Below are 25,190 nucleotides of genomic sequence, written 5' to 3'. Positions count from 1 at the left end.
CATCAGCGAGCTCAACATTACCGTCTGGTGCATATACGTCTTATCCACATACAACAACAACAACACCATACTACGAATCACACCATCTCAGTAGTAGCCAGGCCGTTGCCGCTAATTTGCCAAGCGCCAGCACCAGCGCCGCTTCCACAGCCAGTCCGCCGCCATTCCACACACACGCGGCTTCAGCGGCATTGCACAGACTGCCGCCACACAACAGCAGCCAACATCACGTCGCTCATGCGACGGCGACGATCGATGAAGATGGCACCAGTCTCTTTTCGCCACTCTCACCGTGTATGCCGCTCACCGCTGCCGTGGACAAGGACACTCACATATTCGTGTATAAGGGGGCGAAAGCGAAAACTGCTCGTAAGCGTCTAATCGCCAATCATGTTGCGGACGTACCGCGCCGCATTTCAATGGAGATAAGCGATGAGGAGGACGCTATTGGTTTGGTGGATGAGGTGGAACGACGTCGACGTTGCTTGCGCGCGGCTAGGAGAAAATCCTGTGCTGAGCCGGAGATCGCTGGCGTTTCGGTTGATGCCGGTGGTGGAAGGGGAAGTGGGAGTGGTCGCAATGACGCTAGTGCGTTCAGTAGTGGCGTGGAGGATGACAGCGGAGAAGAGGATTATCTAGAGTTGGAGAGTGGCAAACGGATGTCACAGGTAAGAATTTTTTAATGTCAAGTTTAAGAAGAAAACGCGTATTGGTGTAGTTGTTGTTGGGGCAGCTATACATTCAGTTCGAGTAAAGATATGCCATATATAATATATCTGTTGAAAATTTCAACATCATAGACTCTTTTATAAATGGATGTACATGTGCGTTCATACAGGTTGGTTGATAAGTTGGTTAGCCTCACCAAGAAATAGCACTACTAGCTCAAGTTGGCTCCTCTCTCTTCAGAACACATCCAAAATTATAAGTCATTAATGAATGACATTTGAAGTTGTAGTGTCAGAGTAATGTTTTAATGTGGAAACAATTTAATATCTCACAGTGATTAGATTCTTTGTTTTGAAAGATTTAAAAGCAAAGAAAATTCATGAACAAAAGTTCATAATATCGTTAGTGAAGATCCAAGTTTGACTAAGCGTGAAATTGCTGATGCCATGGACATCTCAGACAAAGGAGTACTTCATATTTTACATGCAAAATTACATATGAAAAATCTGTTTGGAACGTTAGTGCCGCACACGTTAACAATACAACAAAAACTTAATTGAGCGTTTTAAGTAGAATAAAACCAACTGGACTGAAACTGTTTGTTTAGCTCAAAAGCAGCAATCAGCAAAGAAAGTTATGGCATCAGTTTTTAGGGATGCAAAAAGAACTTTGTTAATTAATTATCTGCAGAAAGGTAAAACAATGAACTCTGAATATTATTCCAGCCTTTTGGCTCAGCCGGATGAAAAAGTTTGCGAGAAAAGACCTCTTTAAAAACCTGAAACAATTTTTTTGTCGAAAATGTTTTTCATCGAATGAAGAAGCTATTACAGCCGTAGACAGTTATTTGCGGAAAGTCGTTACAGGGATGGCATAAAATTATTGGTGGACATTTAGTACCAAAACAATATTTTTTCATTTCGAGCGTAGAAACTTTTCAACCAACCTGTATATAAAGTTTTGCTATTTTTCTTTAAAAAGTAAAAAGTAGCAATGCTTCAATAACATAAATATTATACATTTTATATATGCTATTGAAGCATTGCTAATTATTCACACAGAAAAAGTGGCACATCTGGCCGCATTTTTTTAGTTTTTGATTTGCCAAGATCCTTAAAGCTAATAATTGCTTTTTAAACATTATTATATGTGTGCGTATAACATACTGTGGCATTATTGCAGAATCCCGACAATGACTGACGTTGCCTTATTGGAAAGTAATTGTGAGAAAAGAAGTATTTTAAATTTGATTGTTTCTTTTGTGTATTTTTTGGGTAGTCTCTTTATGTTGTTGTTATCTGGTTCCGGAGTAAATATTTCATCACCTCTGTTCTGGAATAATGTATCCTTTGACCATAACCCTTTAACAGTTATGTTTGAATGGCCACTATATGCCATATGTAAGCGACTGAAATTTTGAACATGACTTTGGTTTTGCCTTCGATGATGTCAAACTGACTGATCAAATTCAAGTCCTTATATAGAAAACTCTTCTATTTAACAAGATATCCTCACGAAATTTGGCATGAAATATTTTTCAAAGTAATAGTACAATCTCAAAACAAATTGTTTAGATCGAACTATTATAGCATATAGTTGCTAAACAAACTGACCCATTAAAATCAAATTTTTGTATGGAAATTTTTATTTATGAGTGGTATTATAGCTTCGGTGCAATCGACGTTAACGTTATTTCTTTGCTTTGAACATTTTTTGAATGGGGTTTCAAAGAGAGAGACACAGGTAAGATTTCCTTCCGATATACAAGAGGTAATAACATTTAAAATAGTACAAACAACCATAATAAAAGTAATTATTGTATCGCAAACCCACAATCCGACTAAATTCAAAAAAAAATCTAATGAATTCAATCAGTTAAGTTTGGTCAATAGTGACTACCACTTTTCAACATGACTACGAATAAAAATAATAATAAAACTAAAAGTCACTGCTGCACCAACAACTCGTGGTTCTGGAAATGAGTCGTAATTTTAAATTAACTAAGAAAAAACTGCAAATCCTACAATTAATGAAAAAAATGAATGAGCTGAAAGAACATTTACTAACTTAGACCTTTTTCAATTTAAGAAGTACATATGTATGTCTGTATTTTGACTTTCCATCCATATTGCCACTTCTCATATTTCTGTAAATTTTCCATGAACCTCCTCCGTAAATGTATGGATTGGAAGAAAGAACTGAATTGTTAAGAAAGAATATATATGGTGAATATATATATGAAAAAATTTAAATATATAAGTACGAAGTTATTTCAAATATTACTAATTTTACTAACATGTGGTGACACTAGAAACTTGAGTATATGAGACATGCTTGCGTGCAAGTAGGCGCTACTTAGCTAACCAAAGCCTTCAGGCAAAAGTTGCCAAGGAAAATAAATTGCTGTTGTTGATAAACTGAAAACTCTAGTTTGCCTATATTCTGAAAAGATGTAGAGAATATGGAATTCGTTTATCATACATGAAACAAAAAAGAGATAAATTTCTTCTTAAACAGCACAAGGTAAAGTCAAGCGGCAGTTTGCCAAAATAGTGTTTCTAGCCTTGACTGCGTCCAAAAACTTGACTCTGGACAAACTCAAAGATATTTAAAGTTTAATTAGGTAGGCTTACGCTCCTACACAATACAACCAAGTGGCTGCAACCATATAAAAACCACCAGCGGCCAACTATTATAATATCACCAAAGCAATTGGCTGGAAATTTCATTCAGAATATTGCACAATACTCATAGGTTCAGCAAAAGTAGCAGAAGCACGATATAGGCGCACCATTCCAAGGCAGCTGAGTACCTAAAACGCAAGAGAAAACATAAGCTGCAAGTGCAGTCGTCCATTTTCTCCAAAACAGTGATCTTTTTCAAACGGAATTTGATATTTAATATAACGCTTTGTTGTTTTTAGCGCTGTTTGCAATTTCTTGCTATTCTTCTATTCTACCACATTTTAGAACTTTTTTCACTCATCTTGCCCTCTTAATATGAAAGTTTTTCTTAAGTGCTCCTTTATTGCAATTGTTACAAGTTTTCATTTCCCTTTTGATGTAATTATTTTCAACACTCGATTTCTTTGTTCAGTTTTGGGTGATAAGTACTAAATACAATTGTGGTTTTTATGCCGCGAAAAATGTAGATATTAACAGTGGTATTTATTTTATTGGAAATAGAAAGCAAGATAATCAACTATTCAGATTTACAAACTTCGAATTGATGAAATATAATATATGGCACAAGGCCACACGTAAACAAGTAATTGATCATCAATCCAACACACCCTCGAGAAAATGTTTAATAAGCGCAGTAGAAGTTTAAAGGCCTAACTAAGCTTATGATTGATTTTTATTAAATTTTCTTTGAGATAAATATTTATCCATTCGAAAATCACTTCGATATAAAAACGATAATAGAACTTAAACAAGTACGGACAACCATCAAAAACAAAATAATAATAATTGTGTTGCAAGTCAATATCGTAAAAATCGTAAAACTCAATATATATTCATTATCACGTGATTTTCGAAATAAAAACTATAATGATAACGGTCTCTGAAATTTAGTCAACGTGGCTACTTTTTCTATACAAAACTGCGTCTAATCAACTAAAAACTAATAGAATTTTGAAATTTTATCATAAAAGATATCAATAAATGTTCACCAATAAAACTATTTTATTATAAAGACGTGTGGCAATTACGGCTTTAAATAACGCATTTCATAGCTTCACATAGTCTAAATTATTGTCTTCTTTCTTCTAACTGTTCCAATGTTAGTGAGAAGTGTCTTTAGTTTTAAGTTTACTTGACTGCGACAACGGTTTGTTTTTTGGTCTTATTATATTGCTTTTATTAGCTTCATCTGTATTTGGTATGTTTGTAACTTTTTCTTGTGCAGGCGATAACTTGAGTATAAATTGAGATATTTTGATGAAATTGCTACATATATTCATTGGCACCCAAGACAGGTCGGTATTGCAGATGGGCGTAATCGGATCACTGTGTTTTTTAGTTTTCAGGAATGTTGCAAATGCTTCAAATACATTGATTTAATGTTGGTTACTTTGAAGTGCCATTTCTCATGCTCGAAAAATTTTTATAGACCATTCTTTGGTGTTCTTTCCTACTCTATCTCTACCACCTTTGCTGCTTCTGGAGCTGTCAGCTCTAATATTTTCTCGTTCAGCCATATTCTTCTGTCAGTCTACATACTAATACTCGTATAGTTATTTGTCTGGAAATCTACTCCAGGATCACTGTTGTATTTTGAAAGAATATGTATATTCCCTTCAAATAATTTTAATTTTAATTACTAGTTTAATTTCATTAAATGTTATAATATTTTTTCACTTCAATTAAACTATGTTTTTGCGACCTTAAGAATGATTTCTGATTTATTAAATTTTATAAATTCATATGACCATGGGCTGTGTGTGTCCTAATGGACTTTGTTCAAACACTCGTTTATAGATATAGAGGGCAACAAAAAAGGTAATAAAATACATACTTAATCAATGCTAAGTTAAAGGATGCCAAATTGAGAGTGATTATATTATATTTATCACTGAAAATCAACTTAAATTAAAAAGGAGAGATAGGCATTTTAGTTTATTTAAGTTCACATTTTGATTTCCTGATTCTGAATATTTGACCTGATAATGATAATGATGATTTACAATACTAGATTTGTTTAGAGATAACTTTCAATTTGATATATATATACTGTATATTCATATACATAAATACGCAAGTATGTCCAATGGAAAACCACAAAATGCACTTGCATCAAAAAGTATTCAATTGCAATTCGCTACGAATGTCGCTGTAGATCATTTTATCTCCAGGCGCACGTTGCTGTGCCAATTTATTACCACTTTTCTCGATTTACTTTTATTCGCTTAGTGGCAGTGTGTTATTTCATCATAATCAATTGCTTTTGTAGTGGAAAGTTATGTTGCAGAGACACTTGATGTTTCGTTAGGAAAAGTCCTCACAAGAGGTTAGAAAGGAAACAAAATTTATGTGAGATTTGAGTCCTTGGCCATATTCGTAAAGCGCGAAATTTAAAAATACTGAAATATAACGTTCATTACACAAAAAATTTTTACAGTTTAACAGAAAAATATAAAATAACTTTTCCATTTGCACATTTCATAATTCGATGCTCTACTTCCTCAAAGCTTTGTGCTTACTGTTTCGAAAATTGAATTTTATATAATATTTTGCAAATGCAATTTCCATCGGTCCACATATATTTTTATTTGAGCGCACAGGATATGAGAAAGCACATATATATTTATGTTCATATATTTCCATAAATTTATTTAAAAATCATAAGTTCAAGACCTTAGCATCATATGACATTCACAAATAAGCGAAAGCACTGTGTAATAGAAATGGAAAAATTAATCTAACAATTTTAATTTATTTAAGTTTTTAATTAAATTCAAAAACATTTCAAGTAAATATCAACTACATTAAAGGTTATATAAAATACATATAGTTGTCATCTTTAAAGGCAATGATGGGAATAGAAATAGAGCGAGAAAGGACACCAAAGTGTTGTCTTCGAAATATTCTGCAAAATGAAAAACGCATTGAATTACAAAGGGGCTTCGATGCATCCCATAGTTATTTCAAGTATTTCAGGCATTTGCACACCATTGCGGACAGAGTTGAAAAACGAAAACGAACAGAAAAATTATTCTAAGCGACATATATAAATAAATACATAAAGACAAGCATGAATATGCACATAGCTGTCGCGCACCAAACCAAAAAGCAAACAGTTTGCAATTTGAGGTCAAATAGTGAGAATGCTGCCAAAGCAAAGAAAAAATAAAGAATTTCAGTGGGCAGCCGCTGGAGCAGTCAGACGAAAACTGCAAGCGCCAGCAACTCAGACTATGTGACGCTATTAAATACTTGATTTAAAACCATAATTGTCGCAACGTATAACTGCTGGTCCTCATCAATGTTTGTGTGCTGTTTACATTGCACCACTCAAATTTTACTTAGCAAATTCTTAGGAGCACACGCTTCCGGACTTCCTTACAAACACTCATGGCTGCCTTTTTCGCAACAGTATTTCTCTGCGACTTTAGCATTTTAATAGACGTCGCTACTCCACAGGTCGCCTCTATCCCACTGAGTTAACTTTCGACACAGTTTCAACAGCTCAATTGCACATCGTTTGCACACACGTACGAGTATGATTATGTTTATGCGTCACGATTTTTACGCAAATACATTTTTCACATTTTAAGCTTCTGAAAAATATTTGTTCTTGGGTGGCAGCCCTTTTATAGTTGTTTTGGGAAGTTACTTGAAAATGAATTTTATAAAGTTGAACTTCGCAACCTTAAGGTCTAGTAGTAAACCAATCTTCCCAATTAGCAGATTGGACCGAAATCCAAGGACTTGCTGCTCCTCGTGGTACAGCCTTAAGTGTCTGGTAAGACCTTGTAGCCGGAGCCAATGTCAGTTGGGCACCCATCAAACTCAATGACTGGTGACCATTATTACCAAAATAATTGTTCGGTTACGCCCAATATTCGGTCGATATAATCGCTTAGCAGAGTCGGTTACTGGCGCAACCATGGATCGGTTTCGTAAGACGTTTACTCTAATAGATAATGTGCATCCTCAAAGATGTGGTACAGTGCAAGCCGGAGGCACTAATGCTGCTATGAAGTAGAGTATTGAAAAACACCCCAATAAGACCATCCAACATCACTCGCAACAATTGAAACTTTGCCCATTAATTTTATGGAAAAATTTGTTTAACTGTCGCATTTTGATTGATGATAATACCAAACCCATTATTGACATGCCCTAACATCCGCAAAATTTTACTGTTTGATGTGCTCTATGCATCATTAGTCCATATTTCCCCAATAATGAAGCCTGCCATAATGTTACAGTCGGTAAGGAACGCTATAGAGCCATGAATAAAGACTTTTTCGCAAACGAATTGGATGGTGTTGATGTGGACAACTTTGGTTCCAACAAGGCGAAGCTACATGCCACACAGCCAACTACACAATAAACTTATTGAAGGAAACTTTTGATAATCTCATTATCTCGCATTGTGCCCCTGTGGTATGGCCACCAAGATCGTATGATTTAACACTGCTGGACTACTTTTTGTGGGGTTATGTATCGCTTGTCTACGTAGATAAAACCACGACGATCGACGCCATGGAAGAGAATATTTCACGCGTTTTTACTGACATACGGCAGTCACTTTCCCGAAATCATTTTTAAAACATAATGACAAACCGTTATCTTTCAAGAACAAAAAAAATATTTTTATGTATGTCTCTCTGGATCCAATACACTTCGTGTCACTCTTAACATACTCTGTTCAGGATATAAAAGTCACTACTAGCGGGCAATTATCAACTTAGACCAGACGGGTTTATTAAGCAGAGTAAAGACCATGAAAAAGAAGAATAGTGAAATAAAATATCATTAATAAAGAAGAGAAAAAAAAGAATTGTGACTGACTAAAACGAGGTTCAGTCTAAAAAAATATGCGTATTAATATAATAAGTTCAAAATTCCTGTCAATCAGGATCAATCGGCCAATTAACATCTTAAAGTGCATATATTAATAAATAAACTAATTAAATGGTTTACCATCTATGCCAATCATTCCTCTACCCAATGCTATACGACAACTTAACCCAAGTTAGTTAAATTGTTATTAACCACACGCGTGTCCGTTAGTTACAATGTTGGAATTTTCGATAGCACACAACAAAAGTACGTGCCTCTTGACAAATTCGTTCGTCATAGCAACAGCAGCCTGCAGACATAAGTCCGAAACACTCTTCAAGTTAATTAACATTTCTCAGATGCATTTAATTTTCATTTAGAAGCTGTCATTTGTTATTTCTTGTCATTGATCTACGGTGTTCGACTAACAATTTCATTAAAATTATTGTCAACACTTATTGCCAGACAAGCTAAAAATTATTTCATAATAGCTATAAATAAGTGGAGAAGTTATAAATTATCATTCATGTTATGAATAGAAGAGAGGGTGTGTCAATTGTATTGGCAATTACCAGCTGACACTTGATTGCGCTTAATACACACACACCTATTTATATCCGTATTGAGCGCAGCAGTGGCAAACTATTGTCCGGAGGTCAATTACACCGCTAATCGTATTTCAATTAAACGAAGCACATAAGAGTAAATATTAACAAGGCCAATAGCCAATGGATGAAAACATTATTAAATGTGAGTTTGCTCATATATCTACGTGTAATCTAGACATTGTGTTGTGAGTTTTTTTGTACACCCTGCAAGGAGGAGAAAAGTAGAGATTTAGAGACTAACCTACTACTAGTAATTAGCACTGGCTTTAACCGAGGGCGAAGGCTTTATTCTATGCATTCTCGATTAAGTCGCAGCACTGCACCGGAACAGATGGCGGTAGCACTGAAGCTATGGAAATCTTTCATTTGTTTAATATACACTGATGAGTTTTGCACGACTTTAGTGGCGTTGAATACAATAGACCTTACGCCAAAACTAGTGCGCAAATCAAAGTAAATTGTTAACACAATACCTGAGTATACAGTGCGCCTTCGGAGAACCACAATGTTTGGATCTCACTCCTATAGAACATCTGGGTTTGTTTGGAAATAAAAATTAGAAACCATATAATCAAGAGCAAGGAAATATTTAAGTGTGTTATAAATGACGTAAGGATATTATTACAACAGCGCAAACCGAAAACTAGTTAATATCATGCCTAATAGGCTAAAAGAAGGGCTTAAGCATCGTGGATATCTTACACATGCTTCATTGCTATAACAAAAAGTTAAATCAGTACTTTTTTTATAGCAATGAAGCATTTACTGAACAATACTTTTTATCGCACCTTATGAGCGTAGACTGCAGAAGGAATAATTTTGGATGGAATCGAATATACTTCTTATTCTTCTTCTAAATAACATATTCTTCATGCATCTTCTATTTTTTACTGGCCTCAGAAAATGTGTTTTAAACATCCTACTGTAGATGTATTACTCTACTTTCTGTGCGATCTCTCTTAAAAATTAGTAACTCTCTTGGGTCACCATTATAAAGCTGAAACGTATATAGTGAAACTAAAGGAACCATGAAAAAAACATCTCCCGAAATGAACTTCCAACCATGTGTCCCTACTAACCAGATGATGAACTTAATTGCAAATGGCATCACTGTAATAGTAAATGTAGAGAGAGCGTGCAAGCAATTACGTTGCAGAAAATAGTATTTCATTTATTATATTAAACGAAAGTAATTAAAACTATATAAAAGACATTGAACGAAGATTGCATATAATTCAATGAGATACACTTCTTTATTCACGGTCGAATTAGATGGCTAAAGACACGCATAAGAAGGCCATTATATTGTTTGCGGTGACATTAAAAACAGAAGACATAAAAATTAAAAATAATAAGACTTACCTACTTTCCTTAGTGTCCTTACGCCTGCTTAACGAACATTAAAAGCGTAACTTCTTCAGAATTGCTTCAAGTACGCGTGGCAGACATTTTATATGCAAACAAGTATGAGAAAAATAAAATTAAAAAAACAGGTAATGAAGGGCTAAGTTCGGATGTAACTGAACATTCTATACTCTCGCAAGGTAAAGTGATATGCGGGATATTTGTATGTATTTTAATTAAATGTAGGAAGTATTGCACTAATTATTTACAACCACAGGCAAGAAGATACACTTTTATTAGAAAGTGATTCTTTATGAAATTCAGGAAAGTACTGACCCGATTATACCCATTTTTTGCTCAAGGGTACGCTGTCATCACACAATAGTTTCCATCGTATTTCAATACTAGTTTTTGCTTTATAAATTAGTTAAGATTGGCTTCTTTCTAAAATTTGCTCTGTTGAACATCTTTCGATAATAATAATCTAATGATAATAAATTGGAAAAAATCACTCGGTTTAGTGTAATTCCTGAAGACTAGAAGCTAGTGTACCACATGCTATTATAAAGTCACATTATTAATGCAGGAGAGAATTACTAAAATTACCGTCAAATGTAGAGGGTATATAAAGTTTACCACGTGTAACACCCTTAAGAAAATGCATATACTGTCTGTCTGTTTCTCGCCCAGAAAATGTTCATGGTCGAAACCGCCGATAGCGTACCACTATAGCATTCCGATCGGTCAGTTGTATGGCAGAAATAAACGACCGGAATCAAGTGCTTGTATGGAAATGACTTGGATTTGACGACATATTTTCACGAAATTTGGTGCAGGTTGTTGTTTAAGGCAACCGAGGTTAATATTTTTCTTGTTTCTTGAACCAAGGCTCGGGTATACAGAGAATTGCGATGAGAAGTTATATCAGTCTGCAAGCCCTACAATTCCTACAACTTTTTTAAATAATACTAACGATATTACTAGCTTATAGATACTCGAAAGTACTTTTTGTGTAACTTTTTACTCATTTTGTTTATTCTATTACTTTGCGTTCGGTCTTCTGCAATTTATTAATTTGCACGCCTGTTATTATGGTCGACCACATGGTAATTATCAGCAACCACCCACACACACACACCCATACACAAACACGCACAAAATAATATCACACGGCCGCAGTTGGTTTAACGGCGCTTAGGTGCTCCACCCAAATGACAGCTGAAATGAAATTGTTGCTTTTGCTTTTACTTTTATCATTCACTCGCCTTTCACTTATCATAAAATATACTTTCAGTTTTCTCACGAACTTTGTGGCGTCCGAGGTGTCGCTTTAACTTCCTCTTGGACAGTCACATATTTTTGTTAGTCCGGAAAGTATTTTTATTTTGCGGAACTGTTTCTAGACGGACGATTATATTAATTATAATCTTTTACAAATAAATTTAGCAAAAACAAATATAATTAAAATTTTTGTTTGTTATTTTTTTATACAATTTATGTTTCCTCCTATGTCTTCGTAAAACAAAAAAATAAATAAATAAATTAAGATTATTAAAGTAAGACTATAAAACCATAATAATATAAAAGCCTAAAAAATATTACAACAAATAATGCAAATTAATAATTGCAGAATTAAGTTATACTAGTAAAATATAAATAATAAAAAAATAAACAAAGGTATTAAGAATTTATTTCGTAATGAAATTAGAATCCTGAGCCAAAACTTACGCTTTATCCAATTTTTCAGCCAATTGTTATAAGCTTCGACTGTGATGGCCTTCAGCGAATTTTGGGTTTTTTCGATTTTCCCAAATTTTTGGAGGAAATTCGGTAGATTGTTGGACAGTTTCGAAGTCATATTCATAGGGTTATCAGCTGTGTCAAGTATCTCCTTTCATATCCAAAACATTAAACGAAATGATAAAGCCGATCCATAAAAGATGTAGAGATGCTCTACTATCTCTCTGATGCTAAGACGACAATTTTCAAACACTGTTTCCTTAACTTTTTCGGTGCTATCGTCGTTAATAGAATTGGATGAACCCATCGCAAAAAAAGCTATCGATTCGGTTTTTAGCGCACAGGTCTAGCCCGGGTCAAATTTGATCAGAAGATATTAACAAAACGGGTGTTCAATTTACTACAATGGGTATATGAGGAAATATTTAACCAGATAACAAGACATCATTCACACCAATTTCGCACATTTTCGGAATTAGATTGTGGGGTATCCAGTACTATACCTTCACAAAATTTTGCCAAGACATCTTACATATGAACGGTATAAAATCAAGCGAAAGTTTGAATTTCTTATATTAGATATATGGGGACCAGGGGAAGTATTCATCCGTTTTAAGGAGGGCTATTAACAGAAAAATAAATCAAATAGATTTACCGCAATTTTAAGTAAAAAATCTGCTTTAATTCTAATTCGGTAGTTGAGGGCTTGAAAATTATGGTCCGGTTTTGAAAATGTTTAGATGGAGCGGCCTTTTTTTAAACCACTATTTGTGAAAATTTTTATTTCGAAAACTTTTTTTTTTTGTCCCTCGGTTTATATTTTGAAAAGTGAAAAAATCAGATGAAACTTAATGAACTACTAAAACTAAATGAAATTGGGATAAATGGGAAGGAGGCGCGGTTGAAGTGGTGCTTTCGCTCATTCTCACAATGTAACATGCGGCGACCATCCTCCAAAAATACCAATTATTTTTCAACAATTACTGACGATTATTCAGTCTTTGACAAAAAGCTATTTATACCCTGAATATATGATGGGTATATGACCCATAAGTTTCCCACCCAGATCTGTGTATCTTTTTATATACGCGAACTCGTCTCTGAGTTTTTGAGATATCAATCTGAAATTCGGCACAAGTTCATTTCTCAGCAAGAAGCTGCTCAATTGTCGACACCGATGATATCGGACAACTATAGAATATATCTGCCCTACGAACTGATCGATCAAACTCAAGTCCTTGTATGGAAAACTTTTTATTTGGCGCAATATCCTCACCAAATTTAGCATCTATTATTATCTAAGGCACTGGTTCAATTTTCGATAAAAGTTTTTAGATCGGACCACTATAGCATATAGCTGTCATACAAAGTGAAGGAGTGGAAGCAAGTGCTTGTATGGAAAACTTTATTATTTGACGTGATTATAAACTTCCAAGAACTAGAAAAATACCACAAACTCAATAATATAAAACAACCATTAACACAATAATACTCTTGGGTCAACAACAATGTGGCAAAATATTTCACTTAATACACCTTATAAGATATCTTTTTATGAGCGTATGTATGCATGTTTCGATAATATAAATTTCGGTTAAGAATTTATCACTCTGATCTCTTGAGAGATTCTCTGCAGTGATGTGAATGAATGGAAGCCTACAAGCGGTCATCGTTGACCTTACTTTTATTACAGCCGTCTGCAGTCGTTGCAATATTCCTACTTTATAGCCACTTTTTTATTTGCTTATATCTTCATTCGTCGATTCAATTATCTTTCGTTCTTCATTGCTTTTTGTGCATTTGAATATTATTTTGGCTTTCATTTGGTTTGTTCGCTGTTGTTTGAAAGTGTCTGTGGTATTTGTAAAGTTAATAATCCTATTATGGAGACAGGACACTTGGGGTTTTATATGAGCACAAATGTGTTTCTGTATTAGTATTGAACTGCTTTTTAAATTTATTTACTTATGGAGGATTATGGAGGACTTTAAAAACTCGAAAATTAATACATTTATCGGGATTTGGATATCATTGCAAGTGGTCTTGATCATAACATCTGAAATTAGTTTCCGGCACTATTAAAAAATGCAAAAACATTACACGTATAGCGGTTCGCTGAAAAATTTAAAGGATTAGAAAAGACGTAGAAATTATTCTCGTTTCACCTTTTTTTTACTGATGGGCAGAAGCAGAATCTCAAATTGTATGAACTAACTTAGGCAGCTTTAGTTTCAGGGATTATCCACATGCATGTAAGAAATAATGATTTTTTTTTTTGTTTTTTAAAAAACCACTTTATTTACTATCTTATTGAAAATACTCTGCACTTACAGAATTTAATAATCGGTGATTCATTTAAAAAAAATAATTGATTCTCTCGTAGGCGATCTCTACAAGGACCTACAAGAATAGAAGCAATGATCACAGAACTAGTCGAAACTTTACTTTTTGACCAAATGGCGGTTTTCAAAAAAGTAGTAAAATATTGTAAAAAAATTTGCTCTTCAAAACGGCTTAAAATACTGAAATTTTAAATTATTATCAAAAATCATATTCCTTTAATCATTACTATACACATACAATACATCTTAAAAGGTAGTGTGAAAATTTCAAATCGTTCGGATCGAATTATTCCAAATTGGAAACTGTTCATCGAGAGATATAAGAGGTTTGAAATAAAAACACAAATAGCCGAAAGATTATCGCAAAATCGACTTTACTCGTGAGATTTGCTTTTAACTTAAGAAGTATCAGTGGTGCTAACTGCGATACTGTGATATATAAAAAATATTTTTTATTAGATATGTGTAAATGGGTCGTCATAATATTTACAACTGTAGACAACCAGCCGGGTCACAGGTTGCGGATAATAAAAAGCCTTTCGATATAGGAGTTGGCTACGACGAGAGAAATTCAGAGAGGTTTTGGGTTGCACTGACTTTTTCATTAATCCAGTGTGCCTATGCGTTCTCTAGTGAGATGGCAGGAATTTTGGCGCCATTCAATAAGCACTAGGCTCGGAAGCAGAGGTGCTTTCGGTGAGCCAGAGTTTGAGGAAGTCTACTACGATAAGGTGTTTAGTCATCAAAGATTAATACTATTGCCGATATCTAACACCTCGAATAAGAGTTGATATCAATTTGACTCAAAATGTCACAATTGGAGAGCCGCCAAGGAGCAACCGTGTATATAGAAATCCCACCGCTCTGGCAGCCTGTACAATGAATTTGGAAGCACGAAATTTATATGAGGAACCACAATAAAAAATCACAATAATCATCGAAATACACAAAAAATGCATTCACCTTTAAGATACCTCCAACGATGACGCCCCATGCTCCAGTGGGTTTATAGGAAATGATGATCGATGATTTGTACAATGCCTCCGGCAGATTATTTCTACTTTTCATAATAAAGTAGGCAACAAAAATAAAACGACCTAATAAATAATATGACAGGCGTTAGTTGCAACCGATTTATGAACGAATTGTTCGAGCGACAAAAATTCATGAATCAACGAAATGTCCATGACAAGATGAGCAATAACAATGAACAAAGGTGTGGGAGTAATATATTATATTTTACGAATGTCCGACTAAGCAAGCAAGACAAAATCAACGCATTAACAGCAGCAGCAAGAAGTTACGAACATCGAGGATAACAGAAAAACAAATTCAACTCTGTGAAATATTTAAGCAACATTCAGTGAAATTCAACATAAAATTTGTGTTCAGATTTGCTGGCAATTATCTTAAGAGCTTTATAGTGGGGACTATATGATAAAAAATTCCTTTATGGGGCACTCTATGGATGAATCAGCCGAATAAATACAGAAAAAATAAAATGAAATACCAACAAGTAAGGAAAAATTTTATTAAAAGAATTATCAAAGTAGTAAGACAGGAGTAAAGTAAACTTTGCGGTATAAAGTCAACCGGAAATTCGAAAATCATTTTATTTGGGGTATGGTGACTAAAGGAATTGTTGATCTGATTCAAACCATTATTGGCGTGCAGACATACTATTATCATAAAAGGATTTTCTTCGAATTTTTACAATATATCTCACAGATTGAGTGATATTTTCGCTACAATGTACACAATATCAACTGTGGTCCATAGCTTTCTCAAATGCAATATACGGTATTGGTGAGCTATCGTAATGAGCAGCTTCTTATGGAGAAGATGATGTTTGTAAAATTTCAGATTAATATCACAAAAACTTAGCAACTAGTTCACATATATAACATACAGACAGACAGACGTACTGACACACAGTCGGGCGGACGGACAGACAAACGGACATGCATAAATCGACTCATCTCGTCACGCTGATCACTTACAGTCATTTAGTAATACTGTATTATAATAGCACGAATGTAGGCCTTTGCGTGTGTGTGCGTTACTTCGATGTGTTAGGAAAATATCTGAGTGCGTGTGTTTGCAAAACGCTATTGGCAGCAAAAAGAAATGTGCAGAAAAAGTTGATGGTATTCAATAGTGTTTTATAGATTTCTTCTTTTTTATTTGCCCTCAAAAAGTTTATGAAATGTGGAAGGCAGCCAAGCAAATTCTATTTTGATAACGATATACAACAACAACAAAAATAATTCTCCAAACAATTTCAAATAAATTTAAGAGATTTTAAAACTGCGGCTTTTAGTCGCACGAGGTGTTGACAATTTCAGAAGCAAAAACTAAAACCATAATATATATATATGAATATATGCATTGTGGCAAAACTATGGTGATACACAAATTTACATACGTTTATTCATGCAGATAATGTTTCCAATAACCAACAAGGCTGCTGGTGGTCTGGAATTTCCGCTACTTCGACTACCTGTGGCCGACAGGCAGTTAACAATGCTACCAGTTAGTCATAACCACTATCAGGACACTGCCGCCACATTTCAAATTTAATGGTCCGTGCGTTATTCTCCCAATGTCTGTATTGACGCTATTTACAGCTCTTCTTGTTGTTGGTGCTATTGCGGTTATTATTGTAATTTGGTGGCATGTTACCGTACCTGCACAGTCGGCAATTTATATATGTTATACATAGTATATTGCTCTGTCAGGCGATCACTAAAGTTTGAGATAGGCTAATCCACATGCAGGTGTTTACAATTTTGTATGTGTCTTGATATATGTATACGAGTACGTGTTTGCGCAATGATTGCAACAGTATGTTGATGCTTTACAAAGCTTCTAATACGACAACGCACTGAAATTTTAGTCTATTTGAGATTATTAATTTTAACGAACAGCTTGAAGCATATATGTCGAACCCTACTGGATGTCTACTATCTTCATCCATATTTGAACAATCCCTAAATTCGTACATCAAACATAACTCGGTTATTCTTAGGTGAAATATTTTAATGGTGGTTGGCTACAGTCAAATATTATATGTATATACATATGTGTATTTGTATATAAATTATGTGTCAAATTTTTTCTCGGCTAAACTACTAACCGATTTCAGTATAATTTAGCACACTGTATTCAGTTTAATTCAAGTTAAAAGATAGGATCATGAATATGTAATAAGTAAAATAAATTATAAATAAATAAAAATATATTTCTAAACATAAGCATGTGTTCAAAATTCAAAAAAATTAAAAAGTAATAATTATAATTCAATAAAATAATAAAACCTATAATATTTTCAATTTACAAATTACAAAATTTTTATACCTTTTAATGTTTACCATATTCGTTGTCGGGAAGTATAACCTTATATGGTACTACATAAATTAAGTTTCTACATTAAGGAAACGGGTTTACACACCTTACCGCAACCATTCGTGTAGATTTATAGGTCACAACAAACTGCAATAACTTTATTTGCATTAAACCTGAACTAAAATATGTAATAAGTAATGTATGTCATCTAAAGTACGAAATTAAGCTGTAGCAGTCAAAAAAGCATAACTAAAAGTAGTCTGCTTCTAAGCATTAAAGTATGAAAGTGACATTTCATTGTATAATATATATGATTTATATATATATATATATATATATATGGTAAATACCTAGTACAAGTGCAAGCGTTATACATAATACATAAATATAATAATAAATGTTATACCCACCTTAAGCTTAAGAAGAATGGAAGACTATGCTGCCATTGTCACATATCAAAAGCTGTAACAAAGAATATTACCAACATACATCCTAAACAATCTATGCTCAGCAAAAATATTTCTCCACAGACATTTTTCGTGGCAGCTGATAGTATTAAGTTCGAGTAACTATTTTGTTGGCCGTAGTTGCGTTTACATGCAGGTTGACGTTGCGTATGAGTGACTATCGTTTATTTTTATACGGATGTATATGCAGGCCTGCAATTAGGCTGATACTGTGCAACTCACTAATTAACCCTAACACCATGAAGACAAAGCATCGAAGCAGCAACGCCTATTCAGACCGCAAGATGAAATCTAACCTTTTTACAAATTTTTTCAAAGTCCCTGGGAGCTTATACGTACTTATAACAGTGTGGGACAAAACCAAATGCAGCTATTACATAAGCCGACAAGCGTTAATTTCAACCATCACATGAAGCGCACTTAACAAGAAGAGCAATAACAAGAAATGAAATTGTGAGAGTGAGTTCCAACATAAAAAAATGCTTATGAAATATACGACTGGACAAGCAGAAAAAAATCAGCGCTTTCAATATGATATATCGTTAACACCAACAGCAAATAATAAAAAACAAGCCGGCAAGCTATAACGGCACATCAAGGATTACACATAAAAATATTTAAGCAAAAAAATAAAATATTTAAGCAAAATTCAGCCAAATATGAAATATATATTTTTGCTGACATTCGTACTGACGAGTGGCTTACGAGCTTTGAGGTTAGAAGTCAATGAGCGACGGCGCAGAAAAAAATATTAAAATATGAAAATTTCAGTAATTCAAATAAATCGCTGCAATAGAGTGATTTCAAACCTTAGTTACTGTCTATACATGTATGTATGTATGCGAATATATATTATATTTTGACTGGCTTTTGCTTCTAGTTGTAAACCATAATTCAATAAATTTTATGAAATTTGCTTCCTGCCAGAAAGCACTATTTTCAGTCGTAGTGCGTCCTTTCTTCATTTATACAGAATCTCATACGAGTATAATTGAAATGCTTATTGGTATTATATACAAACAAACATACAGACACATGAGTTTTGTTATCTAAAAATCGAGTTTTTTTTTTCATTTGTTGAGATAAATTGATTGCAAACCATTTCCATTATTACTTCAAGTTAGAATGTTGGAATAGTTGGAGAACTTTCGACCTTTTTGTATTTTACACCATGAAAAAAGGAAACTGAGTTTGCCATGAAGTTTGCAACACAGAAAGAAACGTCAGAGAATCTATTGAATTAATCTGTTATATGATCAGAGTGACCAGCTGAGCCAAATTGCTCATTAGGCGGACATGCACACAAAAAAAGTTTATCAGCATTTGGGGAAGTAAACCCAAATTTTGCACACTTCCTTTTCTCTCCAAAAAGCTGCTCATTTACCGTATCGCCGCCGACAAATTAAACGATCAATATCAAGTGCTTTTAAGGAAAACCTTTTTTATTCACAAAAATCTTTTTTTTTTTTGGCTCTTTTCAAATCGATTTTGATAACGAAATTCCAGTGAGAACGATAATCGGTGTCAATTAGTCGAGCAATGTATTATCATACAACTATCAGAAGCAAATACTTGCATGTACTCGTAAATACTACATTAGGGTATTTGTGCTTTCCCAAGTTTACCTATATTTTTTACAAACGCAACCCGAAGTTTCAGTTTTTGCTCTGGAAAAACACATCCATGCCTAAATCATTTTACTTTGCATATGTGGAATTTTTTACCTTTTGCAATAAATGCTTTACCTTCAAAAGAAATAAACCTACAATTTAGAAAAAATGATATTCGAATACAAAGTTTTCCGCTCTGCAAAGAATATCCTATGATTGTTAATTTTTTATAAAAAATTTCTATAAAAGTTATGTGTAAATAAATTACGCCTCGAATGTATTGAGCATTCATACAAGTGCCTTGTAAATCTTAGGAAATGGAATGCTTAGTTACTATATTACTAAGCCTCAGTGCATTTGCTGTATAACTTTATCTACATTTAACTTTTAAGAAAATATTTTAATGTCTGTGGCCATTGTCAGTGCCATTGCTTCTTCGTAAGCACTGCTCTGAATTGCTCTTCTTCTTCTCTATTATTATTCTCGTTATAGCTGTAGTTTGGTAATTTGTAGCATTTCCGCGTCTACACAGTCGGGAATTATGTAAATGAATTGCTCAGGGAAATGATCACGTAATATTGCTTCATAAGAGCTAATCGCCATGCGTGAGTTTGAATCATGGGCAAATGTGCCTGACTGTGTGCATGTATTTGTGAAACGGCGCATAATTACAAATTTTAAATTATTAAACATAATTACGTATATGTGCAAGAGAATTTGTGATAATATCTGAAATGAGTTTTAATATTTGGCAGTAAACCTTAAATTAATAAATTAATTACCCCGATCAATAATAGCATGGTAGCTAGAGCTCTTACAACATTTTACAACAAAATGTGCCTCATATACATTTTACCAACAATTCACCAGGATTAAATGTTTTAAAAGACATTAATAGTCAAATCTCTTTTTTGAGTGATGATGATTAAAGATTAAATCCGTAATCTTCCAAATTCATTAGTTGACGCATTGCTACAATTCTGTGAAAGTAAAAGTACTATGCTTGTAAGCATTAAAGTATAAAAATTATTTATATCAGTCAAACTCCAGCTCATTCCTAGGTAAATACATGTATTTCATATATATAGTTCCATTATATGTACCAAAAAGTGCAAAGTGCGAAAATTCATAAATATAATCTATATATAGTATTATATACACAAGCCTTCCAGAGAGTATAATAGTGTAGTTCACTTAACGGTTGTTTGTGACACTTAAAACTAATTGAGATATAACTATATTCTCGTATATATAAAAAATCATGATGACGAGACGAGTTGAAATCCGGGTGACTATCTGTGCTGTCAGTCTCTCCGTACAAGCGACAAACGTATTCTACACGTAGTTTTTGGCATAATTCAGAGATTCGTATTGTAGAACATGACTGGTTTCGCCATGCGCACAAAATGTTAATTAAGATATAAACCCATTTAATAGGTCAGATAGGACAAAGAAATTAAATTTAACAACCAACATGGTTCATAGTGGCCGTAGTAGTAGTATGAAAATTGGACGATGGTGAAATCCGATATCTCAGAAACTACTCAACCAATTTGGTGAATATCATCGTAACGAAATTCAACCACGACTACTTTCCTTATAACAAAATTTTATATTACATCACGTCAAAAAATGGTCGAAATCAGATAATAACTTATCAAGTCCCCATATAAATTGATTAAATCGGGTTAATACTACCAAATGAAAGAATTTCAGACTTCGTGTTAGTTTTTTAGCGTATACAAGTATATTAGTCAATGTGTAAGATATTTTAGTAAAATTAAGCAATAGTTTAATAATCGATATACTGTAGTTTAAGGTAAAAAACTTATGAAAGCGGTTCACCTGTTAAGTGAAAAATTTTATTGTTTAATTCTTACGCAACATGTTTCAATACAAATCTTGTCAAAGTCTAAATATATATCACAAATTGCAAGAGTATAAAATATTGGGTTATATTTAAATGTAGCTGTCCTTACTTGTTGGTTATTGTTGTAATTTATCGAGCTGCTACCATTACTGAACCTGCGACCACTCAAGATTCTTTAGAAGTCACCATAAAAGTTGACTAAGAATTCAATTGGCGGTAGATGCATATATATGTGGGGTGACGGTGCGTATGAGTGACTTAAGTAGACAAGTTGTATGCATATAGAAAAAATTTGCGTTTGTATAATATAATAATAAAGGAAACCGTGTAATGATCTTGATGATCAAGAACAGTAGTAAAAATAATGAAAATAAGAATACAGGAGTAAAAGTAGTTATTTGTACCGAAGGCGTGGTTGTCATTCCAAGTAACTTTTTAAAGACAACTATGTGACCAAATAAAAAAGGAAAACATTTCTTTGAATTTTTTCACAATCGGTATAAATTTTTAGTAATTTTGTCACTTAGTGTGTTTTCGCCTTATCTCGGAATGCTTTAACAAAGTGAGATATATTTTATTATAAAGACGCTATAGATTATATCTTAGTAGAAATAAGTATGTATATGTATATTTATGTAAATATATATATTGTAATTACTTAATTTTATTTTTATGTTTTTTATTTCATTTTCATTACCACTTTATTGCCACCGTAGGACCAAATAGAACACATAGTGCATTCTATATTGCATTTCATATGGGCACCCGATTAGTATCTTAAAGCAAAGTGTATAAAGTGGGCAAAATTACAATTCAAAGAACACAAAGACGGACACTTTATTCGAATAGATACGGATACAGCTGTAATTGGCTTTGGTGAATCCGACAGAAATGTCCAAATACAGGGTGAGTATAAGTATTATTTTAGAAATTTAAAGTATTTCGTACACTTGATAATGTTAGCTGTTTTAGAGTATAGCAGTTTTTATTAAATATAAAAACTTTATTCTCATCGATTCATACACTAAGTCACATCACTAAATCTTACTTCTTTTTCGCTCTTTTATCTATTTATCATTTTTTAGCGAGTTGGAAGTTCAATAATCGTCAAATCTCGTAAATCTGGAAAATAACTCTTATTACACAATTTCATATGAGAAATAAAAGGAGCATCCGAAATATAACGAGATTTTCGTTGCGTCATACATTCAAAGTTTACTCAAACTGCAGCGATAATATGCCGCCGATGTGGAAAGGCTAACTTATTACTATATAAATTAATATATTATACTTAAATAAAGCATACGTAAATAAAAATTTTCACGAAATTTAATTATAAATACGATATTCCTTCGAATATTGCAGTTTGTTTTCATTTATATAAAGAAGTATGTAGTTTAAAAGATTGCCGATTTACAACCGTTTCTCATATACCCTAACTATGTCTAGAGAAAATATTTCAACCTTTTTCGCTTTCTCACTAAATCTACCATCTCCTCGGCGCAATATTCAGTAACTCTATTGTACCAGCTGCTTGGTGCTGAAAAATTCCCACTTTAAACAAACCAAATTACTCGGGTTACTTTTAATAAGTAGAGATTATAAACTACATCAACATTATTAATTAGAAAAGCAAACAGAAGCATCCAACGCTACTGGCAAGAATACAAGTATAAGACACTTGGCTGAATGATCATGTCAGGTTAGTTTAGTTGGCGCCGGATCGGAAAGGTTTTAAGGTAGTTCTTTATATTTTCTCCACATCCTTTAAAACAAGAGACCAGAGTGCTTACTATTAAGAGTAAAGCGAATTTCTGTTACAAGAATGACCACTGCAGAAACTTGTTCGAAATATAACCGACTTCAAGGATTACTTAAAATTAATTCCTAAATTATACAGACAATTTACGGCTTAATCTGCTCTTTCTCTCAATAGATATCCTAAGAGTCTAAACCAGACATTGTATACATTAAGTCGAATTATCCTCGAATTATTAGATATTAGAGCAACTTTCACACAATTTTATTCTGAAAGCTTTGTGTAAAACTGCACCAGACATCTCATCAATTTGCATTTCCCTTACATGTTTAACAGCCTTTTATTAGGATTGCGTCCTGCTCAAATTTATTTCCTGGTCCTTCTGCTGATCTCGATTACATCGTCTGTTTTCTATTATTGCAACAATTTAATTTAAATAAGCAGCAGCCTTGAAAATACGATTAACCGATGTCAACTATGATATTTGAAAATATTTTTAATTTTTAACTAATTATAAGTTCAATCATGTTTTGTAGATTTTAAGGAGTATAGGTATAAGTGTATGTTTGTACTCCCATATAAGTAGTTGGTAACAGATTTAGAATTACTCACAGACAGGTAAGCCAGAATTGTCGCCTATGTCATATTATTTATGAGAACGTCAAAGTGTGAATGTAAGTGTGTATAATCTTTGAGTGGAAGGTGGTGTCTTTTCAACAAAATAAGATATTGGAATCGCATTCCGACTGGTAGACCACTGCCGTATCTTACAAGAGTAGATCATAGAAATTAAAGAAAGCCTTCTTACTCTGACAAAGAGCGTGCTAACCACAAGATATATCTTTATTTATATAGATAGTCAAGCGACGTTGAAATCATTAAAGTCTTTTACGATTTCTTAGTGAATCTAACAACCTATCTGGCGATAAACCGGCAACAGTGATATTCCTGGCAACTGTGAAACAGATGTACTAGCAAGAGTAAGCACTACCCTACAATCAGACACCAAAAAAGAGAGAATTTGTATGCCTCTGGCTGCTTGTAGATATTTAATCGAGAAACAAATTTATAGATATAGCATACATAGATAACCAAACGTGGCATGAATGGAATATGGGCCGTATATGCCGACTATTAAATCTCAAAAGGAATAATATAAGAAATCTATTAGTAAAAGCGCTAACATGTTACTGTCATATTGGCAGACCCGCTACCAAACTAGGGATACCATACAACAACTATTGTAGAAGCTAGTGAGAGGTAGAAGAAGAAGAGACTGTATGGTAGAAAATTTTCTATGCGAATGCAAGGCTTTGTAAAGGAAAATATCTGCAATTAAAACTTTTTGTACTGATGAAGGGATTATAGTCCCGATGGTAATAAAGCTCTAGCTGTATATTCAGACATCCACCCTACCTACATAACTACCTACTTACGGCGTATGCATTTCGGGAGAAATCAAGTTCTAGATTTTCACCACGGAGTTATTTCAGTAATATTACCAGCCGACGCGGCTAGTAACCAATGTTAACGTTTTCTTAAAAGCCATCTAAATTGATATACAAACTCTAGATTCGACTATATATTCACATCAAGACATCAGAGGTATAATACTGTATATATTAGCATGTGAGAAAGTTAATATTTCCGGCGGTATTCACGATTGTCCAATATTTTCGTTTACATAACAAAATAAGAAAAAAGTAGTCAATTAAAATCTAGCAAGTAGGGTGTCAAAGGTGATGCCCCGCAATGTCAAGCAAATCTAAATGCAGCTATTAAAGGGACGATTCGGAAGGACCACCAGCTCTTCTAACCGCCTCAAATACATATCAATAAAATTAGCCAAATAAGACAACTTTTTATACTCTCGCAACCTGTTGCTACAGAGTATAATAGTTTTGTTCACCTAACGGTTGTTTGTA

At 33.6% G+C, this 25,190-nt stretch overlaps 2 protein-coding genes across 3 annotated transcripts in view; both read left to right on the top strand.

The window, feature by feature from the left end:
• Positions 1 to 25,190, top strand: part of LOC118680748 (uncharacterized) — a 382,178-nt gene that overhangs the window by 182,534 nt on the left and 174,454 nt on the right. The window lies entirely within an intron of this gene.
• On the top strand, positions 408 to 22,762 carry LOC138857124 (uncharacterized). Of its 2 annotated transcripts, XR_011396109.1 has the most exons (3): positions 408 to 668; positions 22,223 to 22,412; positions 22,592 to 22,762. XR_011396109.1 is itself a non-coding variant. In XM_070108718.1 (2 exons), the coding sequence occupies exons 1-2, from the start codon at positions 420 to 422 to the stop codon at positions 22,277 to 22,279; spliced, it is 306 nt and encodes a 101-aa protein (XP_069964819.1). In that variant the 5' UTR covers positions 408 to 419; the 3' UTR covers positions 22,280 to 22,762. The 2 variants fall into 2 exon arrangements, 1 of the variants encoding a protein (XP_069964819.1); XM_070108718.1 differs by having other exon boundaries at positions 22,223 to 22,762.

The sequence above is a fragment of the Bactrocera oleae genome, chromosome 4 (genome assembly GCF_042242935.1).
Source record: "Bactrocera oleae isolate idBacOlea1 chromosome 4, idBacOlea1, whole genome shotgun sequence".
NCBI lineage: Eukaryota > Metazoa > Arthropoda > Insecta > Diptera > Tephritidae > Bactrocera > Bactrocera oleae.
Note: the sequence above shows the minus strand (reverse complement) of the source record. Positions and strands in the feature narration are given on the sequence as shown.